This window comes from Asterias amurensis, chromosome 11 (genome assembly GCF_032118995.1).
Source record: "Asterias amurensis chromosome 11, ASM3211899v1".
NCBI lineage: Eukaryota > Metazoa > Echinodermata > Asteroidea > Forcipulatida > Asteriidae > Asterias > Asterias amurensis.
In genome coordinates this window covers 12,092,076-12,118,481 of record NC_092658.1, presented here as the reverse complement: position 1 = coordinate 12,118,481, position 26,406 = coordinate 12,092,076, and the positions used below count along the sequence as shown (strand labels likewise).

Here is a 26,406-nt window from a genome sequence, read left to right as displayed (position 1 = left end):
GTTCCCCTGGCGGGATTCAAACCAGGATCCTAGAGGCGGAAGGCGAGGAAAGAGACCACAACGCCAACCTGACCTAATTATGAAAATTTTCATAATTCGTTTTCAGTGTATCAGGAATGTTACAAAACATAAATTTTCCTAAATTATGTTTGTTCGTGTTGTCCAGTGCCTGTCATGTTGGCTCAGGTAGAAAGCTAGACTGCGAGGCAAACCCCTTGCTGCTAGGATTTGGATGTATCCTATTAAGTTTCAGCTAAAAAGGCTGTTGAAGAACAGGTAGGCATCCCTACAGTACATTATTTTGGCTTTCTGGGTACCACAGGGACCATGGAGCCAGTAATTGCTTCTGGGGTTTCCGCCTACATGTACATCTTGGTGGGTTTGTCCAAAGCCTGTCATGTTTGCCCAGGTACAAGGATGGTGTGAGGCAATCCCCTTATATATGTACCTGCTAATGTTCGTTATGCTGTGAATGTGTCCCTGATTCAGTTGCAACTAAGGCTGTTTGAAGGACATAATTATCTTGGGTTTCTTGGTACCAAAGGGATCTGGAACCAGTAATTGTTTCTATGTTTAAAGCTTACATCTTGTGGGTGTGCCCAGAGTTTGTTCAGGTAGACTAGAGATAGACTGAGGCAAACTTAGGCTTTGAATGTTTCCCTGATGGGTTGCAGCTTTAAAAGCTATTTGAAGGACGGGTACATGTATACTAGGCATCCCTAAAGTACATTATGTTATAATGTAGACTTTCTGGGAGCACTACAGGGACCTACATAGAGCCAGTAAATGCTTCTGGGTTTAAAGCCCACATCTTGTGGGTGTGCCAGAGTTTGCTCAGGTAGAGAAATAGACTGAGGCAAACCCCTTAGGCTTTGAAGGTTTTCCTGATGGGTTGCAGCTTAAAGCTGTTTAAAGGACAGGTATAGGCATCCCCAAAGTACATTATGTTATTATGTAGGCTTTCTGGGTACACTATAGGGACCTAGAGCCAGTAACTGCTTCTGTGTTTAAAGCCTACATCTTGTTAATGTGCCTAAAGCCAGTCATGTTGGCCCATGTACATGTACATGGATAGACTGAGGCAAACCCATAATACATACAAGCTACTACAAGTTTGTTATGCTTAGAATATACCCCTGATAATTGGTTTCGAAGAACAGGCTAGGCACCCCTACAGTACAGTATGTTGGCTTCTTGTCTGGAGCCAGTAATTGCTTCTTGATTTCAGCCTACATGTACATCTTGTGGGAGTGCCCAGAGCCAGGTAGAATGAGGCAAACCCCTTGGTTTAGGCATCTACCTCCATGGTTTAGGTAGCTAGCGGCTGTTGAAGTTAGGCATCATAAAGGCTTTATATATACAATAGGGACGCAGAGCCAGTAATTGCTTCGGGGGTTTAAAGCCTACATCTTTTGATGTCTAGAGTCAGCTAAATTTGCACAGTCAGTAGAAAGTAAGACTTGTGCAAACCCCTCGCCCCCGTAGCTTATACTTTGCCTGAAGTCCCTGTTGGGTTATACATTTTTATACATAGCCAGGAGTAATTGCTTCTGGGTTGAAAGTTAAAGTGTGTGGATTGTGTGCCAGTCTGCAACATTTTGTACATTTTGTAAATAATACGTCTAGTGCAAACTCTTCTCATAGCTACATGTGTACACCGTGCCACATATCAACCAAATTTTCCAAAGGTTATCAGACACTGAAAGGAGTCATAGATAAATTTAAATTAAAACTATAAAGTTTTAGGTTCCCCTTAAAAAACATTTAAAGACCTGCTTGAACGAAAATGTCAAGTCGTAAACAAGGCTGAATTCCATTTAAAATGTTTTCGATGAATAAGGAAATCGAGTCAAATGATTATAAATAGGTTTCAATAGTGTAAAAAAACAATAATTTTGTATGCCTTTATCCAGAGCTTTTCTGCGAGATTTGCGAAAAGCCCTGTTACTGGTCACTCTCAAAACGTCATAAGTAGATAAAGCCACTTTGTTGCAGCGTGGATGTATAACAAAGCAAACTCCCACAAATGACGTCAGCGGCATTGTCCTTTGACGTCCACTCTCAACGGCAGAAGTGTTTTTAGTTTTTCAAAAATCCTTTAGGTAGGGGCCTGATTTTTAATCGATAATTACGAAAAGTTCAGAAGTGTACACATATCAAAATTACATTAAAATGGTGAACAAGTGCATTATAAACAAGTAAAAATGCAATTTCTGTTGAAAACATTCCGCTCAGGTAGCTGTTTAAACAACTGGGGCCCAATTTATGGCTCTGCTTACCGCAAGCATAGCATCAGCGCCTACGACAAAAGGGAAGTTTATGCTTACATCACATGTATTTCACACCTTAGCAGGTAATTTCTGCCTGTGTATGTGTGTACTTGTAGTCCATCGCTACTAGGTAGGCATTCTTCTCTTGCACAGCAAGCACAGAATTTGGCGGTAGCGGAGCCATGAAACTTGGCCAATGATCATAACCCAAGCTTACCTGCAGCAACTGCTGATAGATAAAGACTCCCTATCCGCCTTGACCCATGCACCATCTCAAGGGCAACACCCAGTAACACTTGTACAGCTATGTTAAAAAGAAGATGCTCTAAACTGCAAAGAAAAGATAAATAACAAAGTGTGTTCATTATGTGCTTTTCTAACAAGCCAAGCGCCTTACATACCTTTTCTGTGCTTAGCATGTTTTTGTGCTTACATGTTTTATGATTGGGCCCTGGTATCGAGGCTATATGTAAAGGCCTAAAGTCACCTCCCTTGCAACTGCGTTAGTTTCCACTTGTCAAAAGTGTCCCATACACAATGCAATAAACGCCTCTCTTAATACTTATGCATGACGTCATAATTCCTACTCAAAATGAGGCTATGGGCGCACTTCCCCCATCACTTGCAGTGGCTGCGCCAATCGCCTCGTTTTGAGTTAGCATTGTGACGTACCTCATGCATAAATATTAAGAGAGGCGTATACAAGCCTATTCAGGATGCCATAAACAAGGATGTGAAACCAACATTTCAAGTGCTGTGCAACAAAATCACTTTCCAAACAATCTCTTCCGTATAAATTTGTATTGCTCCATTGCATTGCATCAGGGATAAAGAATTCATTTTGGTTTTACCCATATAGACCATGTGAACTTTGTTTACAATAAGTGTGACCTTGTACATTCTTTAAGAATTCTGGCAGGCAAGATACTACACTGGTCCTATGGGAAAGTCAACATTTTGTGTCATAAATTCCACATAAAAACCAAGAGTTATGAAAGTAAAACCTGGACAAGTTTTGAGATGTGCCCCCTTTCATCATATCAAAAGTTGATAAGAATTAGACAGTGCAATCTCCATAAAATATAAGATTTGATGTTTTCTTCCATTGAGCTGTGTACAAATCGTGCCTCCAGGAAGTCCAGGCTCTGTGGCTCTTTTGTAAACATGTAATGTCCAAGGTCACATATCGTCCATACACTGATGTGTGTTAGCACTGTATATTGTACTCGGTAATTTCCCTCAAATCTGTGAACGTTGGTATGACACTAGTTGCTCTAGAATTCCAAAGGTCTTGGGTTCAAATCCCACCCGAGTATTATGCCTGTGATTTTCTCACAGAACTCGGGAAAGTACAGAGTATACAGTGCTAACACACACATACATGTATGGATAAAACCAAAGTGAATATAGTCTTGCTCAACACACAAAAAAGGGAAACAGCGCCCTCTTTAAATGGTTAGTGACAACCCATTTGTACATTACATCAATGGTGAGCAAGCTCTCTGACTGCTTACATGTACATGCAGAGGTTAAGATTAGTGCATGACATTTATCAGTACACCACTTGTCGTTATTGGTTGGCATGTAGATAATTTTCTGAGGATTTAAAGATTTTATAATAAGTGCATCCTAATTGGATAGTCTAAGAGTTTAGTGCAGTATATTTTTTTATTAAAAGGCACTGGATATCTATTGGTAATTACTCTATTGGTAGTTACTCAAAATAATTGGTAGCATACACAATTTGGTAACAAGCAATGGAGAGCTGTTGTAGTATAAAGTAAAACATTGTGAGAAACAGTTCCCTCTAAAAAATGCAGTTTTTGAGAAAGAGGTAATTTCTCACTCAAATATTGGAAGACTTTTTTCTATAGGCATCTGAAACCACACAAATTTTGTGTAACAACGGTGTTTTTTCTTTCTTTATTCTCTTTCAAGTTAGATGAGCAATTGAGTCCGAATTTCCACAGATTTGCTATTTTATGCAAATGTTCGGATACACCAAGTGAAAATCTGGGGTTGATTTGACAAAGTGTTAGGAATGGTCATTATTTAGGACTTGTCCTAGGAGTACACTAGACTAGTACTAGGTTAGGACGAGTGCCTTTAATTGAAATACCAGTACCAAGTCTGTATGCTTCGCTTTTGAAAGAGCAAGGGAACCAAGGCATTTTCTTCTTGGTAAAGAGCAACCAATGAGGAAATTGTAAATTTCTACTGCCAGAGCATTTCAAGGGCACCAAGGCAATGGTCAGGGGCAACAGAAGCAATCGCCTTTGTTGCCTCATTGAAGTATCAGGCCTGCAGTACCTACCCTCCATGTATAAAAATATATGTAGCAAATCTCCAGAACTGAATCTTGTTCTCTGGGTCGAAGATGATCCAGCTGCTTTTGGGGACGGGTCCTGTCCAGAATTCCGCCAGGGTGGCGTTGATGTCCGACCGGGTCATGTTGACCCCAATGCCAATGTAGAAGCCAAGCTACTGAAGACAGGGAGAACAAGGGCATACATGGGTTCGTAAGAAAACATTAGAGGTACTGTACATACAGAATTGCTTTAGTGACTAGCTCAGTTGTATTAAGTAACTGCTTGCTTTTGAATAAAAACACAATTTCGAATTTGAGCTGTTTTTGGCACAAGCAGAGAAAAGATTCACATCATTTGTCTTATGGATATGATACTCAACAGAGTTAAAAGATACTTCATGCTACATGTTTTATTCAAAAACACAAGATCGCCAGACTTGTATGATCCGCCCATTGCTAAAATCACTGGCCTCGGGCATATGAAAAATGTCAAGCCCTGAACTTATCTAGTCCACACATAAAATATTCATTTGCCAAATATTTGTGAAATGTTTTTATAAAGTGTGGCCCCCCCTCCCAAATGAATCTGCTCCCAATTGATTTTTGCTGACCTGGAATGACCCCCAAATGGTTTGTGTCTACTGGATCGTTATTGCTGCTGGTGTCAACAAATTACACACAGCTTCCTAGCAGCAAAATCTCTGGGCAGAAAATGTTGTTTGCTTTAATCATCCTTGATAGCATTTAGTCATTAACAAGGACAACATAATCTTGACTGTGCAAACATGGAATAATTTCAGTTTGCCTTGGATCCGGTTGATTGAATTCCCGCGAGGGGTGAACGCATAACACCTCAGCCTCACACCGAGACGCACAACAAAAAGCTCAAATAGAGTACATTGAGAGAATTCAAAGTGTGTAAGTGTAATATTTAGCGACCCGTACGTAAGAAAATCATCTCACTCTTTTGTAGTGTTTTATTTTTAGAAGCTAAGACAAGTGTTACCCTTTGAAGAGACTCTTTCAAGATCAAAAAACTTAAATTACAAAAGCTTTGAACTCTTGAAAACTAGGTGAGTGGGTAAATATCTCCAAACAATAATGCTCCCTGACTAAGACAGACATTAGGTGTAATAAATACTTCAAATGCATGAAAAAAGTCTTTGCCTTTTCCATTTAAACAAAATTGCCAGAGAAAGAAAGCAATTTAAGAAAACCAATGCAATGACATGGAGGCAATCACCTTTGTTGCCTCCGTGAAGTATCAGGCCTGCAACAAAGTGAAGTTCCTTGCATAAATTGAAATAACAACTGGAAAGTTATTCCAAAAATGAACACACTGTGTTGTTCACAGACTGGCTGACACACTTTTGAAGGTTTTTCTGTACACAATTTTTTATGTGTGGAGGAATAGTGTCATCCTCAGTGCACTGACAAAGACTCCCTGTGGATTTGCAACGTCTTGCATATCACACCTGACGGTGCGAGCTTGTATCGTAATGTGTCAGTTTTACCTCACTATCTCACACATTGCTTCATGATGCAAAAGTTAACGGGGGGGGGCGATCATGCTCTAACAGAAAGTAAGAATGAAAAGAACCAGGCCTGAAATTACCCTCCTTTGCCCTAGTCTTGGCCTTGCTGCCCAGTGCCCAACAGCAAATCGAGAATGAAAAGAACCAGGCCTGAAATTACCCTTGCCCCCTTGTGTTGGCCTTGCTGCCCTTTCAAAAGTTCACATTGATTTTGGGATCGTGCTCTCACAACGATGTAAGAATTAAAAAGAACCAGGCCTGAAATTCCAGGGCCCAATTTAACAGAACTGCTTTTAAAAGTACAAAAAGTAGCTAGGCACAACAAAATGATGCTTACTAGAAAAAGGTTACCAGCCAAACTACCATGTCGTCGCATACAAGTTGTGACTGGTACCATGCTCATTTCTGCTAACTAGACAATTGTTTGCAATATTTTCTGCTTGAGCAGCACTCTAGAAACACAAATGTGTTCGAGCAGCAGGCATGCACAGGTGCTTTTGGCACATTTGACCCGTGACCATGGAGCACACAGCCAGAGATCAAAAGTGTCTGATTTTTCTGGAGGGAAGAAAACCCGAGGGGGGGGGGGAGCACAGAGAAAAACCCTTGCGGCATAGTATTGAATGAGGGATGTAATGTACATGAACATGCTTATTTGGAATGCAGCAAACGGAATCAGCATTGGCAATTTGGGGGGTATCTTTTTAGTTTTGATAATGAATCGTTTAAGTGCTTCTTCTTTGGATTTGAGAAAGTGAGCAATTAGACTGATCTCTGAAACATTGAAATTTTGGCCCAATTTCATAGAGCTGCTTATAAGCACAGAGAGCTGCTTTAAAACACAAAAAGTAGCTAAGCACAACAAAATTATGCTTACTACAATAAGGTTACCAGCCAAAATACCATCTCACAAGTACAGTCTGTGGCTGGTATACTGCATAATGTTGCTAAGCAGAACATTTTAAAGCAGTATTAACAGCTCAAGCAGCTCTATGAAATTGGGCCCTGTAGGGATCTTCTACAGTCTCAGCGACCCATTATATAAAAAAAATTATTGGACATTTGACATTAACACAACTGGAGGAAAAGGTTACTCAAAGGAGAGAGGAAGCAGAGGTGACGTACATGTAACCAGACACTTTCAGGAACTCCAGCCCCTTGCCCCCCTCCCCCCCTGTTGGCAAACCCCGAAAACTGCAGATATTTTCTGGGTGCACCACTGAACAACATTGCATAACTGTGACTGGCAGAAAGGAACCATGCTCAGTCCATAAAAAAAGGAATGCCAACGGGTGATAATGAGGTGACAAATGTAGGGCATACATAATTTTCTACTATTAATTCATTTCAAGCACACAAAAAACTGCTCGCTTGCTGAGGTACGTACTACATGCATTGGGTATTCTGTCCCTACTTAATTGCATGTGGAATAATTCTCCGGTGTTTTCCTACTACATGTACATCATCTACAAAGCCTTCCTTGTCTTCTCTCCATGAGGCTCATGGCTATAAAGATTACATCTAAGATCGTTTTTCTGAGAATCCTCCGCCTCACAACCAGACTGAATTACCCTCGTTCGAATCCCATCCGAGGGACTACATGTATTTGGATTGGGTATTTAGTCTCTACAGGCGTATACAAGCTTGTGTGCATGTGTTTGCAATAGAAATCAAACCAGGAACGCTGTGGCCTGCGCTACATCATGGCACTTTCATAGCAACAAATGGGTTATTCGATACAGTCTGTAGTAATTAAGATCGCTTTTCTGAGAATCTTTGGCTTCACAACCAGAATTCATGAAAAAAAAAATAATAATAGTAATAAAAAATGAGACAAATCTATTTTTCCTCACCTCAACGCAGCTGATTGACAGCATGACCAGCGGGGGAAGACACCAAAGGAAGTTACTGCGGAAGTTTCTCCTGTCCTCATCATTGGTCAGGACCTCATCTGCTACGAATGTGAGGAGTCGTTCCCTGTACGGAGGGGAGGGCGTGGTCAGCTGAAGGGTACTCTCAGCGCTGTAGTTCTCCCTGTGAGTTCGGACGGCTATGGAGAAACTCAGGGTTCGTTTGTCGCTCATCTGTTTAAAAATAATAATAATAATAATAACAAATAATAATATTTATAAAGCGCCTTTTACAAAGGGCAGGTCATTATCCATGAATAAACACAAAACAAATAAAAATTTGCTAAGCATATATAAGCAAATGAGTTATTATAACACTCATTTGCTTTTTTCTTAGCAATATGTATGTTAAATGTGTGACCCAATGGAATGTGAAGTATTGAACTCAAAATCAATATTTGAACATAATTTCTTTCTTTTCAAGATATGACACAGTAAGGTAAGGTAATGTTAATTTAACAGACAAAAAACCACCGGACTTGTCTTGTTATAAACTTGAGCCCTTTGACCAGTGACTGTAAAAGCTTTGAGCAACCTTTTAAAAGGGTAACATAACATTGTAAATGTTTAACAACATCAATAAAAAGAATACCACAAGTTTGTTTTTCACATCTTTCTGAAACTTGATCTCATCAAGACAGTCTGTTATTAAGAGTTGCAGACCGAAAGTACAAGACACTTGTCGGCAGTCGGCAAACAAGAAAGTTCACCATAATAAGGGCGTTGACTTTGGGTTAAATGAGTCTAGTAGATAAAGAGGAACTACATTTCAGACTGTCGGTGATCCTCTCTGATCATGATGCATGTGAATGTAGATGCATGTGAATGTATCTGATGGTACACACTACATAGTCAGAAGGAACTGATGGTAAGCTCATTAATACACCATCTGCACAGTGCATAAACCTTACAGGCTTTAAAGGCATTGGACGTGTTTGGTTGTTGTCAAAGACCAGTAATCTCACTTGGTGTATCCATGGAGGAAGGATGGTGTAACCCCCATATGATAGAATAACAATTGGTCATCGAATTTGCAAGAATGAATGAAATAACATGCATACAATAATTACAATCTGTGAAAATTTGAACTCAATTGGTCATTTAATTGCAAGAGAACGATGAAATAAAAAACACCCTTTGTTGCTTTTGTTTTATGCACTTTTTAGATGCATAATAAAAGGCCTGAGCTGAAGTCTTTTAATATTAATTGTGTGAAAAATTACCTCTTTCTCAAAAACTATGTTACTTTAGAGAGAGCCATTTCTCACAATGTTTTATACTATCAACAGCTCTCCATTGCTGGTTACTAAGTAAGTTTTTATGCTATCAAATGTTTTGAGTAATTACCAAACATGTCCAGTGCCTTTAAAGCCTGTAAAGGTCTATGCACTGTGCTGATTGCTCCCTCTGAAGTATTGAGTAAGAAGTAATTTTCCACTAAAATATTTGAAATTGATTTCGAGATCCCAGAATTAGATTTGAATGTCCTGAAATCAAAGCACACAGCTTCGTGTGACAAGGGTATTTTTTCTTCCATAACTATCTCGCAACTTCGACAACCAATTAAACTAAAATTTTCACAGGTTTGTTATTTTGTGCATATGTTGAGATACACCAAATGAGAAGACTGGTCTTCGATAACTACCAATACTGTCCAGTGTCTTTAACTATTATTACTATTGTTACTTGACTGAGTGAAACAACATTAATGACTTACAATATTGACAAACTCTTGGTAGCTTAGTCTTCCACATGTGTTATCCTCAATAGTGGCTTCCAGGACTTCCAGCTTGTGTGGATCTAACTCATCCTTCAATCCATGCTTGTAAAGGATCACTTGGAAAGCTTCCATGCTGATGTTACCCTTCCCTTCGACATCAAACTACAAAAAGATAAATTAAAGACAATATAAATGAACACAGCAATTATTGGTTGTTCAATATCGATCAATTTAAGGTTCGGGTATAATGAGTTAAACAATATCATGCATGTAGTAAAGAATCTACACAGGGTACACAGTCAATCCTCCTACTTCTGACCAATCAATACCACCCATCATGCTATTGAATGACAGATAATCTATGCCTGCAATGTAATATGTGGCAAAGGCATAAGAAGATCTACATGTATACACAACAGCCAACCCTCCTACTGTCAGTCCATTTAATATAATGCACTGTTTGTAAACGCCAGCCTGTAAATATGACATCAAGTAGAGAATACTACACTCGACTCTCCATGGCCTCTGTTTTCCCTTGTGTTGGCATTGGTGCCCCTCCAAAACTTTCCCATATACTTTAAAATTGTGCAATGGATCTGTGCCCTTTGCAAAAGTAAAAACGGCCTTGCCCTCTGAATAAAGATGCAATTTCGGGCCTGGAATTTAGCTGAACAGTTCATGTAGCCTCCTACAATGTACATGAACATGTATAGTATCGACTGATCCCTATTGCACCAACCCAGCCTGTAATATAATTTAGGAACCCATGTGGTAAATTCATATCCAAAGCAATCAATCAACCTTCCAAAACTGACAAATCATTCAGTAAAATCAGTCCTGTACATTTTTTTTTTTTTAGGTGCTCTTGTATGCAAGCTAACAAAATAGCATCGCATGGTTATTACATCTATGCGGTTAACACTAGTTCCAGTTTGTGCACATTTGCACATTAATTAAAAGAATGTGAGGTCCCATGTCAAGTAAGATATTTCTCAGGAACAATTAATAGGATTAAAAGTGAAGACAATCGAAGCAACACTTCAATTGACTGCAACATTGAACAAATATAATTATTGAGATGATTTATTAATACAAAATGAACGACATTCCTGTCTTGTAAAACATGTCATCTAGCCTTTCCTAAGCGCTCGTAAAACTTTTTTAATAGAACTTGATGATTAAAACTGTCATCAGTTAACATACACTAAGAAACTTATTCATTAAGCTGTGCACGAATGTACTGTTACATGTATTAAATCATCAGTATGTACAATATTCAATAAGAGGAATCTAATTGGGATTCATGATCTCTCTTTGAGAAAGTGACAAAGTAAATAATTAAACATACAAATGAATACTCAATAGAAAATAATGAAAGATGGATTTGTTAGGTGGACAAGACGGACCTGAGTTGAGTTTCAAATATATAAAAAAGTATATTTTATAGAGGAAAAGTAGAAGAAAAGATAAGAGGTGTTGTACAAAATCTGAGGGTGACTCAGGTGTGCACACAGGAAGTCAGTATGTAAATTATTTACATGAACAAATTTGTATGCCAATAATGTCATGAGACCAAAGACAAATCAAAACTTTAGTAATATGAAACTTTTATTAAAAGTGCATGCTTTCAATGTTTAGCATAAAGATGAAAAGGGTTACGTATTTGAATTAGAGCTATCATTTTGTGCTGAATTTATACATGGCCCACATAATCTCTTAACCTTCTGTTTTTCAAAATAAGACTTTGGTGTTTAAAAAAACTCACTGTTTTTCATACAACATGGTGTACACAATTGTTATGAATGTTTTTCAGCCCTAGGTAGGCCCTCTATGCTTCGTTTTTGAAAGGGTAAGGGCACCAAGGCATTTTCCCCTTGGTATAGGGCACCCTATGAGGCAATTGTAAATTTCTAACGGAGCATTTCAAGGGCACCAAGGTAATAACCAGAGGGCATGGAGGCAATCGCCTTTGTTCATGTTGTTGCCTACGTGGCCTGATAAAGGGAATCTGATAGCAAATCTGCGACCAAGATGCACATGTATACACTGTAGTTGACACAAACGGCTAACTACTGTTTTTGCTCCATTCATCACCTGATCCAGTGTACAACTTTCATGTTCTTCATATGATAAGACTTTGATTATGGATGGATGCTACGTAAGCATTCAATACAAACATTTCTCAGGTACAAATCCCGTAATTAATGTATCCTTCTGTTTCTAGCCTTTTTGAGATATGGCGGACACTATAGAGAAGAACACTGTTTGGTTTGGGTGTATACAAACAAAATTACCCAAACCAAGAAGTGTGATCGTGTTGTGTCCACCATTATCACAAAATGGATTTTGCATACCCTCCCCCCCCATTTCCCCAACCCAAAGTGATCTTGTGGATAGTATAGGCTACAGACTTCATAGTGATAGATTAACCATCAGCGGAGAGTCATCAATCATGAGTCAGGCTACACCACCCGTCTAGCTTTCCACACTAGCACCTTAGCTGATGAAGTTTGGTAACCCAATCGTGTCTTCCTCCGTCTGACCCACATCTTGAAACAGTATACAGTTCTTGAAAAAGAAGGAAGGGGGAGGGGGAGTGGGCGGGGGCTTGCTTCCACCCCACAGAAATCTTGTATGGAGGTTTTTTGCCGACCTTGAGTTTGCAGTTGGGCATGTGGAGGTGTGGTGGTGATTTAATGAGTCCAGTGAGCGGTTCATCAAAGATCCATGCATATTTAATGATGCAGAAACTTTAGCGGAATTCAGCTTAGCTGACTCATGGTTGAGAGAATTTTGAAAAGTACATGCATAAGCCTGCAGATGAAAAGGGTTTTACAGATTAGCGCAATCATTTTGTCTTTTCACTGCAAATCTGTAAGGAAGCTTTAAAGTTTAGCACTGAATGTTTTGACATTTTAATCATTCATTGTGCACATCCTGTACTAAACAAACTTTGGAAATTGGCATTTTTTGTTGTTGTCATCATCTCCTTGATGAGCACTAAGAACTAAACAGGGTGATGAACAGTACATACTACAATGTCCCGCTTCCCCCTGAAAAAGTGGAATTATACAGTCATACTTTGATTTACTGCTTACTTAATTATGCGGTCGAAGGTATTAATCAAATTTCTAGAAAATACCGAACTGTTCGCAGTTGACCCCTTGCAACAGTGGTCAAGCAAAAAGCTCATAAATAACACAAAATTTACACATTGTGTTGCTTTTGTACAGCAAAATCTTCACAGTAAGGTGGCAAAGATTGAGCGTGAGGTTGGCACTGGATGGAGTGAGGTGATGGGCCACCTCACGCTCGAATGAGCAGGGAGTCACTGCACAGTGTGCCACCAAAACAAACATCATATGAACAGTCAATATCCTGCAAGACTTTGTACATGTATAAAGTTTGAAGTAGTTGAACACAAAATTGCAAATACTTTTTTATCTTTAGGAGCGTGATTTGATGGATGTTTTCCCTTTGAGCATTTGAGTGACACTTTAAATAGATCGTTTATAAGGCTTAGAAATATCTCTTGGCATTCTCTTGGCACAAGGTAAAGTTTGAATTGGTTGAACACAAAACTTCCATTTACAGTATAATTATGCAAAGGTAATTTATCTTAAATAGAAGTTTGGTTTGAATGGAAGTTTTTTCTTTGAACATTTTGAGTGAGAAGCACATTTAAATGTTAGGCTTAGCCTTAAATTCCAGGCCTGGAATCACATCACGCAGGCCACTGAGGCCATGACCTGATCCATTGCTCAAAAGTTGCCAATTAACTTTAAGTTTTTACAATGGAAGTGCACTTTTCAAAATGAAAATGGCCTTGCCCTTTCAAAGATGAAAATCCAGGCCTGAAATTCTCTTGGCACAATATTGCCGCACTATATTGGAATCCTCAGTGAACTGAGGTGGTCAATAGAATAATTTGCAGAGCTCGTTGTCCACGTGGCAATTTTGACAGATGAAATATTGATGGAAATCATACCAAAAAACACAATCTCCACAAGAGCGTCATTTACATGCAGTGAGGTTTAAATTTAAAAACATTGTAACAAAGTCGATATTGAAGTTTTTAAATAAGACTGCTGCACACTACACCAAAAGAGGCAAAATAATAACTCAACACGATGGCATGACCAGAATAGAATGACCTGCCTATGGGGAAGAAATATGGAAATTGTTTTGAACTTCTGACGTTTCATGATGCCACGGGCAAGACTTTAACACGTTCTTAATGTCAACTAGTCCATTTAACCTTTGCCAGTCATCTAGTATTTAGGGAGAGACACTTCAAGAGAAAAAATGTCTATCTTAGATGACCTTTTTGAGATCAAGTTCTTACCCAAGAGGTGCTTTTTGATTGTGTTGTTGAAGCCCGATTACAAAACAACAACAACTTAAAATGTAGTTAATTAGGTAAAGATCCTTTCAAAAATAGTAAAATAGTTTGTCAAGAGTGTCAAGACCATGTCTCGACCGCCACTCTGCTGATCCGAAACTTGAGTCTCGTGTGACTGACCCCGCAGCCATGATACACCACAAGGTTTACTTAAAAATTTGAGTAAAAACCGAACAAACATACATGTAAAGGAACAGCTGTACACTTCGCTTCTGAAAGACAAGGTAACTTAGACATTTTCTCCCTATGAGGAAATTGCAAATTTCTACTTTTTTTCATTTCTAGGGCACCAAGGCAATTGAGGCTATCGTAAAGTATCAGGAGTATATCCTAATGATTAATTTTTGTGCAATTAATAATATTCATAATCTGGGAAATCTAACTACCTGAACTGCAAACTGCTTTACCAATCAAAAGAACCTTTGGTATCAATGTAAAATATACATTAATGTTGGGTGTTCTTGATGTTTATCTTGATGTAAAATGCAGGTTTTTCAAACTGCCCAGATGTTCACCTCCCCAAATACAACAAATAAACAATCAGAAAAACAGTTTAGGAAGAGTCTCAGGCCTGAAACTTCAATGGGGGCAACGAAGGCAAATGCCTCCATTGCCTCATGTCATTGCCTTAGTGCCCTTGAAATGTGTCAGTAAAAATGTACAAAGTCCTCATTTAATTCCCTTTACCAAGGAGAAAATGCCTTTATTACCCTGCCCTTTCAAAAACAAAGCATCAGGCCTGAATTTTCACATATGGCTTATGATATATTGGACGAAATTCAAATAAAAATATACAAAAATACAAGATTTAACAAAACATTTTGAAAACCGTGCTTGAAAATACTTTTAGTACTGTACATGTGCAATGTAATACATGAATGTACCTCAACAAGACGAATACGTTTTAAAGAAAAACAAGGAAGAAATAAAGCAAACAAACAAATTGAGGGATACAGTACTCCTAAAAGTTTTATGACTTATACTTACTTTCTCAAAGTAGGGTTTCCACTTCTGTAGTTCAGGTGCCATTTCAGCATGCACAGAGTTAGGAATCAGCAAACACAAGTTGGCAGAGTCAGGCATCGTGACGGCGTGGTCGGCAACCGGGAGAAAAATGACCAAGGAAAAAAAAGCGTGAGGACTCCTGACTAGTAATTACAGTGAGGCCACTCAATGGGGAATCGCAGAACTCTCCAGTGAGTAGACAAGCTGCATCTCATTAACAAAGCAATCAATGGTTAATCATCAATGGCAAGACAACCCGCCAACTTCTCTCCTTTATAGCTTTGTCTATCTTCCTTCCTAACCTAAACTAAAATGAGGGTCTATAACCCCACTCTTTGTCATGAAAACTCACAAATTATGGGTCTTTAATGAGAAAATGATTGTTGAAATTCCTGATTGTTGCATTTTGATGCACCCTGATTTATGCTGTGCCAGAATATACATTCTAATATTGATGGGTGTGTGGGGGCAGCGGAGTGCGACGGCATCAAAAACGATGACTCGCGGAGTCAAAGTGACAAAGTTTCATGTATTATCCAGCCAAGCCGCCGTGCATACTATGCATGATGAGACCGAATCTTTAAGTAGATTTATTTGCGCCTCGTGTCGATGCGGATATCATGATGGTGAATTATTGATGGGGTTCGACGGCGCAGGCATAATGCTTGGCGTGGTGGCGAAGGACAGGGTGTGACTATCAAGTATTATCAGAATCAAATTAAATCTGCCCCATGTTTGCTTCCTTTGTTGTTTTTTGACTTTCGGGTAGGTGGGTGTGTGTTGGGGAGGGGGAGGGTGCAGTGTGGGTTGTGCAAGATGACTCAAAGTAATAAACTTTGAAATAACACTGCAAGAAAGTGAAAAACTCAAAGATGGCAATACAATCTTGAAAGTGAATACAAACTTACCACCTTGCTAAACAGTTTTCAAACTTTGTAGCACTTTGAAAGGGAAATTAATGGGAAATTATTTTCTTCATACAAAACAAGCATATAGTAAATTGCTTTTTCAAAAATTAGAGTCTATCTGTAGATAATTAAGATATAGATCAAATGGTAACGATCATTTTGGTTGCTGTATTCTGTTTTTAAACAAGCTTTTAAAAAAACCTGAAATCCTAACTATTTAATTGGCAAAGTTTTATTTGTTTAAGAAACACATTTCTTGCACATCTAGGTAGTTTTCTTACTGGTTCATTTGAGTAATTTTTCTTTTAATTATCTGCTTTTGAAGTGGTAAGGTTGGTGGAGCAGTTTCTTTGTTTACCTTCCTGCTCTACCAGTAGTACAGGACCCTGGTTTGAATTCCACCAGAGCACTACATGTATATGGATTGCATTTCCAGTCCTTGCGCGAGTGCGTGGGTTGTCCCTCAAAAAATGTCTCTGGGGTTTCCTCCCACATCTGAAACTAAAACTTGTCTTTTCTCTGTGGGGATACTTGGCTAAATAGTGATTACATTCGCTTTTCTGAGAATCCTTCGCTACACAACCAGAATTTATTAATAAAATTTGAAATCCTGCAGAAAAAAAAATCCACAAGCTACTCGGCTGGGGATTTGAACACAAGACCCCTGCTATTCTAGACCAGGGCCCAATTTCACAGAGCTGCTTAAGCAGACAGTTGTCTGCTGAGCAGCAATGAACAGGATACCAACCACAAATTGTACACATGACGTGGTATTTAAGCTGGTAACCTTAATCTGGTTAGCAACATTTTTTAATGCTTAGCTTTTTGTTGTTGCTTTAAGCAGCTCTATGAAACTGGGCCCAGGACTTAAAAGCCCATGACCACCAAGCTTGCCCAATGATGAGAGGTGAGCCTGAATTCTGTGATACATGTAGGTACCACAAATGTTTTCATAAATGTTTGTTGTTGCCGACATTTTACCCCACTACAATCTAAATGAAGAGATTGGATAAATTTGAAAGGGCAAGCGCACCAAGGCATTTTGTACTTTCATAAAAGGGCACCCTGTGAGGAAATTGTTAACTTCTACTGGAGCATTTCAAAGGCACCAAGGCAATGACCCGGGGGCATAGAGGCAAATGCCTTTGTTGCCTCTGTACAGTATCAGGCCTGAATTTGATTTACAAAAACATTGGATGAACACTTTTACAGTACCTTTGAGTGTAGTGTCATTCATAACCCTGAAAAAAAAAAATCCACAAGATAAGAGACACTTGTCCAAAGCTATGCACCTCATCGGACTATTATAACAGCAATGATCCTTTACTACCATGCATCACCGAACACACCTCGTCCAGTCATCCCTTAAGTGGTTATCAAAATATCAAGTGTTTTCTTCTTCAATTTTTGTTGTTGGTTGGGATGACATATACCTGGTGTAGATGTGGCACATTTTGCGGTTAGGTCATCCTTTTCTAAGAACTACAGCGTAAAAAGTCATCCCAATTGAAATAAAAGCAATTATTATAGGATGTGAGATTTTGACTATACTAGTCTTGGCTCCAAGACCTTCGCTAGTTTTTTGGTGATAGTGAGCAATATGCCTACAGCAAATTGTTGAGTATAAACAATCGTATTGTCTTGAATCAAGACTAGGGAATAACTAGGACGTTGAAACAATTTCTCAGTCATCCCAATTGAAATAAGAGCAATTTTGTATGATGAGAGATTTTGACTTGACTTGGCTCCAAGACCTTCACTAGTTTTTTGGTGATAGTGAGCAATGTGCCTACAGCAAATTGTGGAGTATAAACAATCAGGATTGTCTTGAATCAAGACTAGGGAATAACTAGGATGTCAAAACAAATTCTCAGTCATCCCAATTGAAATAAGAGCAATTATTATAGGATGTGAGATTTTGACTAGTCTTGGCTCCAAGACCTTTGAACACTAGTTTTTTTGGTGATAGTGAGCAACATGCCTAAAGCAAATAGTGGAGTATAAACAATCAGGATTGTCTTGAATGAAGACTAGGGAATAACTAGTCATAACTAGGTCATTTTGTTGCTCTTTAAGTATTTGATAGTTTCAAGGACATTGAGGCAAATGGGTGTGAAAGCAATTATCTCTTGCTTTACTTCAGTGAGAATTAGTCAGGGCTTCAGTTAAGACACAGTGATTTAAAGGGATAAATAAGCAAGCCTGTATGCTTCGTTTCTTAAAAGGGCAAGGGCACCAAGACATTTCTCCTTAGTTTAAAAAGGGAACCATATGGGGAGGAAGTAGTAACTTTCTACTGGAGCATTCCAAGGGCCCCAAGGCAATGGCTAAAAGCCCGGTCACACAGGCCCCGATAACGATAAAAATGCACGCCCTCGATTGGTTGAATGAGCAAGGGTGTATTTTGCGGGGAGCATTTCAACCAATCGAGGGTGTGCATTTTTATCGTTCTCGTTATCGGGGCATGTGTGACTGGGCCTTAAGGGGGCAATCACCTTGGTTGCCTCTGTGAAGTACAAGGCCTGAACTAACCTTGGGGTTTGTTCATTCCAGTTTTCACAAGAAATTTTATCAAATTATCCTCTGAAAATTTCATTCATATAATCTTAGAGGGCTTACAGTTTTACTTACAAAAATTGTGTGCCCTTTGTTTAAATATTTTTAATATTATGTACAATATGCCTTCTCATTAAAGTTGGTTTATCTTTGAATTAAGTTAAGAAACAACCAAGATAACCTTGGAGAGCTGTACTCTTTTTGAATGAATATATGGTAGCGCTTTGGTAAATTAAGTAAAATTATAACAATCTTTTACTGAACAGAATGAAAATTCCGGGCCACTCAAAAAAATATTTGTTCTATGTACACCATGTACAGTGTATAATAAAATAATAACAAAACACAAAAATAATTGGAACCGTATTTGGTCATTAACACCAAAATCCAATTACATGTATGTGACCACAAATTGCCAAGTCTGGCACTCATCACTGTGGTTGTGATAGTTGTTGTGGCCTGCCTATAGAGTCAACTGTTCTAGTAAAATCACTAATTAAATTTCTGCTTGAATGACAACCACAATCCTGGGGCTTGGAAGCTTAGGATACAGTTATGTTATGTTTACAAGGCTTTGACTAGAAAATAGGGAATTTATGGTCCTTTCTCTATGCTTTGACCCCAGCCGTGTCAAAAAACACAATATATACACTGTACACTCGCAGAGTGAGGGTTGCTCTATGGCTGTCAAATAAATTTACTTGTTCTGCTGGAATGACCGATAAAACAAAGCAATTCATTCAGATCGGAATGTTGCATTTGTTTTGCTTTAAGTTTATTAGATATTCATGGGACTTGATGTCGAATGATCCCCTCCCTTTAGACTTGAGAGTAAAGAAAAGATCTGCATGCTATATCATGTTTCATGTCATTACAGAAGAAGGTCGCTTTCATGCTAAGTTACTGTTAAGTATTTTATCGGGGTTGAACAAACGGTACCTTTTACGGGTGTGTTCCAGAAAAGATATTGGGTAAAAGGGGTAGATTATTTTAAGCTGTGACACTTGAAATTTGTACTCAGTTTGATTTGAATTATAGGCTAATGGACAAACAGTAAGTAATGTAACAATTGTGTATTTAAGCCAACATTTTCTGCTTCATACATTGTAGCTCTTCCAAACTATAGAAGTACACTACAGTAAGAAGGAAAGTGGTAATGGCCATGGCTGTAAAAAATTACGTATTCCCTCGGAATAAAGGATCTTATCAATAAATTAATTCGGACAATTCTTCCCTGCTTGGAAAAAAAAACTGTGGCCATCAATGAGTAATTTTGAGCGAGTATCATCACCTTGTGACGATTTCAAGCTGACATTTCTACCGATGACACCCCCTCATAATGGATAAACCAGCAAGAGACCATCAGTCATCCTGTTTGAATAATACCGGCATGTATAACTCATCCTGCGGTGATGTAATGGGACTGAAAAGATCCTTAAACATCCCATTTTCTCTGAAGAGCACCAAAACCAACTACCCCCCCCCCCTGGCCTGTACTGTATGCTTTTCATTTTTGAAAGGGCAAGGCATTTTCTCCTTGGTTTTGGGCACCCTAAGTAAATTTCCACTGTGCGATTTCAAGGGCACCAATGCAATGACAAGGAGGCATGGAGGCAATCGCCTTTTTTGCCTCCTCGAAGTACACAGGCCTGCCCCTCCCCCTCCCCCAACCACACCCTCCACCCCCCCAAAAAAGAGGAGTCAGCACTTTTAATATTTATAACACACTGTCACGAATGCTGCCCCATCAAATTACAGGTTTTGTTAAAGGATCTTCAATGGTGGGTTGCGTTACATACAAACAATATGTATTCCAGTGGTACAAAATGTAGTAGAATAAAAGACAAGTTCTCAAAAGTACCCAGCAATTGTACAAATAAACACATGGTGGTACCACAAATCTATTGATACATGTACCTCACCATGCAATGCCTTAAATCAAATAAGTCCTTAATGTTTTGCAAGCAAAGTATTCATTACTTTTTAGGTGCAGATGAAGGGGGAATGCATGGGGATACAGTTTTATGGGTCAGCAGCTGAACTAAGGAATTCTGCGATCAACACTCTCCTCTTACACTTTACAGGGCAAGTGTCAACAATTTCTGCGCTAGTAAAGCTGTGTCAAGCAACAAAGATTCTTTGCTACTACATATGTATGTCAAATTACAGCAAAACAGAACAAAGCTGTGAAATTTGGCCCTATGAAACCTCCAACATATCAAGATAGATTTGGGTGGGGTAAGAATGTACATTTTGTACATTGTACAATGTACAGTAAGCATTATAAATGTTGATATTTATCTTAGTGACAAACATGCACTGTGTTGCCAAATGCATTGGTTATTTGATTAAACAATGACGGTGCTGTCCAATTCAGTGACACTCCAACACTGTTGACTTGATATTTACATAAAACTGTAAAACAACGTTTACAAGTTTTATGGGTAGGGTCTACATATACGTATGATAGGTCTGGTATTCGTAGTTTTGTCAGGTCAACAGAGGTACTGTAGTTGTTGTACATAAAGATGACCAGAAGAATCGGTTGACAAATGTGTCAGCAAATGGATTTTGAGGAGAGACTTTATGAAAGGATATTTTTTTCAGATCCTCTCTTTAGCGCACTTAGCTATGCCATACACAAGCACACCAATGACTAGGCTCTGAAAATTGCATTTAAAAACGATGAAAATCAATTGGGTATGACTAGTGGACCTTTTGTAATAGTTTCATAAACCACACGCACAAAAAGAACCTCATTAGGAATAAGCCTGTATAATTTGTCACTTTCACTGCATTTTGCGTCTTAGTTATACATAGCGGTACTGGAATGATTTTCTGAGGCTGCGTTATTCATTGGTTAATATAGTGTTGGGTGCGGAACAAGGTAAGGACCTATGTTATCACCTTTTCCACCAAGTGTACTTCAGTATTCTTGGAGCTCTTAGTCACTGCTGGGTGATCGTTGACATGTAACTGCTGTGCACTCTGGAAAATGTCCACACTTTTGATGGAGTGGTGCCCCCCCCCCCCCGAATAATATCATGGCACATTTCAATCAGCAACATAAGATCTGACTAAAGCTATTAACAAGCCTAGGGTGGATTTCACAAAGGTAGTCCTAACTTAGGACTAGTCCTAGGCAATGCTAAGAGATAGGACCAGTCCTAAGTGAGGATGAGTTACTGGTCCTAACTTAGGACCAGTCCTATCTCTTAGCATTGCCTAGGACTAGTCCTAAGCTAGGACTACCTTTGTGAAATCCACCCTGGCCTACTATATGGACAACTTGTCTTTAACTTCTAAAGGCATTGGACACTATTGATAATTACTCAAAATAATTGTTAGCATAAAAACTCACTTGGTAACGAGTAATGGAGAGCTGTTGGTAGTATTAAACATTGTGCGAAACGGCTCCCTCTGACTTGATGAAGCATGTGAGAAAGAGGTAATTTCTTACTCAAATTATTACGAGCTGCAGGCCCGAAGTCTTTTAAGCATCTGGAAGCACACAAATGTGAGCAACAAGGGTGTTTTTTCTTTCACCATTCTCTTGCAACTTCGATGACCAACAATTGAGTCAAAGTTTTCAAAGATTCGTTATTTGATGCATACTGGTTCACACCAAGTGAAAATACTGGTCTTTGACAACTACATTGTACCAAATGTGTCCATTGCCTGTAAGTACTTAGTAAACATGTACTTGAGTTTCCCAGAGCCACGGCTCCAATGAAAGATTTTCTTTAACTTACATCTTCCGGGATTGTTGGCAGAGGTTGCAAAAGTTTTTGTTGCTCCGCTGGCAGAACTAGTAGTGGTACTACTAGGTCTTCTGGCAGTCTGGACGGACCAGCCACACAGTTCGTGGTACATTCTACCTTGGCTTCACCGTCAGAGATCTTCGGTTCTGGTTCCGAGTTGGAGCAGGGGCTATACAGATGAGTGACTTGCATCATGACTGGTCGTATATGGAACAAAACATTAAAGTCTTTACTTTATTGTCACAATCAAGCCGCTCAAGAGAGGTTTGCAACACCATGGTAAACAATCTCTCCAGAAGATACTGATCGAAACATTGAGTCATTAACCACAATAGAGATATTCACATGGTGTTACCACAGACCTCTCTTACAGTAGCTGCACTTCCACAATGGAAAGTTTCAAAACCTCCTCAAGGTGATCACATTCTCATGTAAGAGGAATTTTAGGTACAATTTGAGGTTCGCATGGTGTTGGAAGTAAGAAAAATATAAAAACAATTCCAAGTGAGAACCAAAAAAATATGAATGGCATCATTGTCAACTGAAACCATTTTTCTCTTGCGGAATTTTAAAAGGTGTTTTAGCAGGTGTTTTGGTCAGAAAACAAGAAATTTTGTTTACTTTTTCAAATGGCCCTTGACATCCTAGTTTCAGCATAAAAGATGAGTTTTGTTCTTGATATTGATGGTTGAAACTTTGTTGGACTAAGGGCAAGGCAATATTACAGTAAAAGGCACCTCTATGAGGAAATGTTTCAAGACAATGACTAGGGCGTAGTAGAGTGCAATTTGCCTCGCTATTTACCTCTGTGAGGTACTGGGCCTGCTGTAACAGGTCTAAAGCTCAGGCCTGATACTTTACAGAGGCAACAAAGGTAATTGCATGCCCCCTCCTGGTCATTGCCTTGGTGCCCTTGAAATGCCCTTTACCTTTGTGCACATGCCCTTTAAAAAAAGAAGCTTACAGGTCTGTATAAAAGCTATAATCTCTGGAACTATACATATATAAACTATGAGAGTTGAGAGCCAAACAAATTATGAAGCAGATGAAGATAAACTATATTTTATAACAAAACTACATGCAAGTTATATGTGGCTCCAACTCAATACATGAATCAAGTTTTCATTAGTTTGAAATAATGGCAATAAAAAAAAACATTAAGAATTTTAACTTCTATATTTTGCCAAAAAAATGAACAAGCAAATGGCCCATCTCGGTCAAATGATGGATAACTCCCAACTGAGTTTGAATTAAAAAATTACCTATTCATACAGGTACATCGCATTAGACTAAAATGCACGCCTCCTGTCTTTTTGTAGTCGTTGAAGATTCAATAGATCCCTCTCCAGCACAACAGCTGATGAGTTCTGCAATAGCATATGGCAGACAGACCAAGGCTGTAACCACTCACCGCACGCATCTAGGTTGTGGAAACAAGAACAGATTTCAGTCACGCTGTATGCATCAGCTCTCAAAATAAGGCGACAAACTCAGCGGCAACATAAAATACCTCAAACTGATGTCTCCTCCAGAAGTTTTTCCAACACCGAATCTTATTTCACGGAGGCGGAAAACAAAGAAAGAAAAATTGAGGGCGAGTAAATATGCAAGCATCCAGGCCTGGCTGGTATATTTCACAGAATCAGCCACGGGATCAAAAAGCCACGCATCCTGTCGGGATGAGTTGGAAGATGCTTGCCTGCCAATTCTTATACGGCTTACAAAACATCCACACTGTACCTGTGGCAATTCTCAGGGCAGCTTGCTTGTGAAACAGAGCGTATCGTTTGAGGGGCCTGTGAGATGCTTTCCAGTGATCTTACTGCATTATGCTAACCGATCACTGTCTACTGCAATGATAATGTATTACACACCATTTTTCGTCAGAGCTCATCAAGCTTGGAAAAGCAATGAATATTTCAGAATATTTTCCTAAATAATTGACAGACAATTTTCCTCACTACAAATTACTAAGCACTACTTCTCATTATGTACTTAATCAAGGTTTTAGTTGGCAAACAGATTTTAAAGGATATTTTCAACCTTGACTTGTTAAAAAAGCAGCCAGCAAATTATAAAGAAACAATGTAACACTTAATATCACAACAAATCAAATAGTATTATAAGGAAATTTAAATGCGATTCTTTTCAAAACAAAAATGTGTGAATCTAATCACCTTGTGTCTAGCATGGTTAAGTAAAATTTGATATTAAAAAATATAACAAAAAAGAACCAAGAAAAAAAAGTGTCACTTTGTTAGCCTTCTTACAACTAAACCATGGCTTTAACACATTGTAGGCCTACATGTACGTATGCCTCGTGGTATCAGTTTACAAACACATTTGTCTGAGGCATTGTACCGAAAAATGCCAAATGACCTGCACAGAATAGCATTACAAGTATTGCAAACAAAATAAACAGCTTTGTGTACAACAAAAGCAATAGTAACAAAAGGAAGATGTACTCATTGTCTCCTTTTTCTTACAAGGCTAAAACTTGGTGCCTAGTTCTTTCACAACAAAGAGAAAACAGAAAGTGAATTGATTCACAGACAAAGGGAAAAAAGTTGGTGAATTCATTCACTAACAAGAGAAGAATGTCAGTTACTTCTTTTGATTTAAAGTCATTGACTTCTTCAGTAAGGCCTTAGGGAAGGTTAAGATTTCTTTCAAACACAATGTGATGGAACTCAGCAGGCATGCTGTTTCATAGTGCATAGGCAGCGGCAAGGCAACATACTGAACCACGGAGGTAGACTGAAACAACAAGTCTGTTTCTGTTGTGGTTTATGCATTGACCCTGTCCATACTTAATAAAATGAAAGATTGATTGGGGTTCAAGTCTGACATGAGAGACAAAGAGTGAGTGTCATTATTTTCTACCTTCATGGTCATGAGTAGTAGCTTGCTAGTTTCGGTTTCAGGTATTTCTTCACATAATTTTTTATATTTAAAGCAATTATTTTGGAACAATTATTCAAGCCTGATTCTTCATGGAGGCAACAAAGTTGATTGCCTCCGGTGAATACCTTGGTGCTCTTGCCCAAGGCATCCAATTGCTTGGGTGCCACTTACCAAGGAGAAAATGCTTTGGTTCCCGAGCAGAATGCTACTTCAAACTAACCTGTTTACTCTTTGGTATTCAATCATGATGCATTATATAATTTATTTTACCAAACCATACATTGTGATTATTATGGTTGAATGAATGGTTTGACATGAGGGTGAGCTATCCTGCATTATCAATGGATAACTTTCCGTATGGCGCTGCACCATTTTTTCGCAAATTTTTACCAAAAGAAACATTCTTATTGAGGTAAATTAGAATTAGATACTTTATTGTTTCATATCGATTGAAAAAGTGGTGGCGCCGTACGGAAACTTTTCCTTTTCGTCATTAAATAAAGTTTTAGTACTATGTTAACAATATTTAAATCTAATTTAAAAAATGTTTACTATATTGTGGGTGGGTGGGTGAATAGAATCTTTAGAAAGGTCAACCATGTCAACCAATCTTTAAAGACAATATGGACACTAATGTATGTCTATTGGTAATTGTCAAAGACCAGTCTTCTCACTTGGCGTATCTAAACATTTGCGTTTAATATAGCAAACCTGTCAAAATTTAATCTCAATTAGGCGTTGAGGTTGCGAGATAATATTGTGGCGAAAACTGCCTTGCGTTTTAGAATTAATTATAGAGTTGTTGAGACTACTTAAATGCTATCTCTTTATTTATAATGTCTTGCTAATTCACCATTATTGTAAGTTTATCTTCAGCTAAATTTAGTGTTCACACATTTGGTTGTGCGTATTGGGCTGTGCGTTCGCGTGCGCTTTACGCTTACAAACTGCTAGCGCGCACGCTACCAAAGGTGTTAACATTTTGTTTTCTTAACGCTTATAGTTAACCAATCGGTTCTCTGGCTTAGTGCAGCGCGTACGTCTGCTAGGCTATAAAAGGGGACGAAAACCAGAGATCGGGGCTCAGTCGCTTCCAGACTCGAGATCGCCACTCAAGACCTCAAGAC

The 26,406-nt window shown here is 38.7% G+C and overlaps 2 protein-coding genes across 3 annotated transcripts in view; both read right to left on the bottom strand.

Annotated features, from left to right (window-relative positions):
- LOC139944341 (uncharacterized) overlaps positions 1–26,406 on the bottom strand; it is a 98,644-nt gene that overhangs the window by 49,007 nt on the left and 23,231 nt on the right. The window lies entirely within an intron of this gene.
- LOC139944340 (rhomboid-related protein 3-like) overlaps positions 1–26,406 on the bottom strand; it is a 43,155-nt gene that overhangs the window by 7,185 nt on the left and 9,564 nt on the right. Inside the window, exons 2-8 of the mRNA XM_071941340.1 lie at positions 23,638–23,795; positions 22,367–22,572; positions 15,133–15,156; positions 9,741–9,905; positions 7,967–8,197; positions 4,585–4,751; positions 2,488–2,600 (exon numbers count right to left, since the gene is read on the bottom strand). Of these exons, the coding sequence (XP_071797441.1) occupies positions 2,488–2,600; positions 4,585–4,751; positions 7,967–8,197; positions 9,741–9,905; positions 15,133–15,156; positions 22,367–22,570 (904 nt within the window). The 5' untranslated portion in view covers positions 22,571–22,572; positions 23,638–23,795. The remainder of the gene's footprint in view (positions 1–2,487; positions 2,601–4,584; positions 4,752–7,966; positions 8,198–9,740; positions 9,906–15,132; positions 15,157–22,366; positions 22,573–23,637; positions 23,796–26,406) is intronic.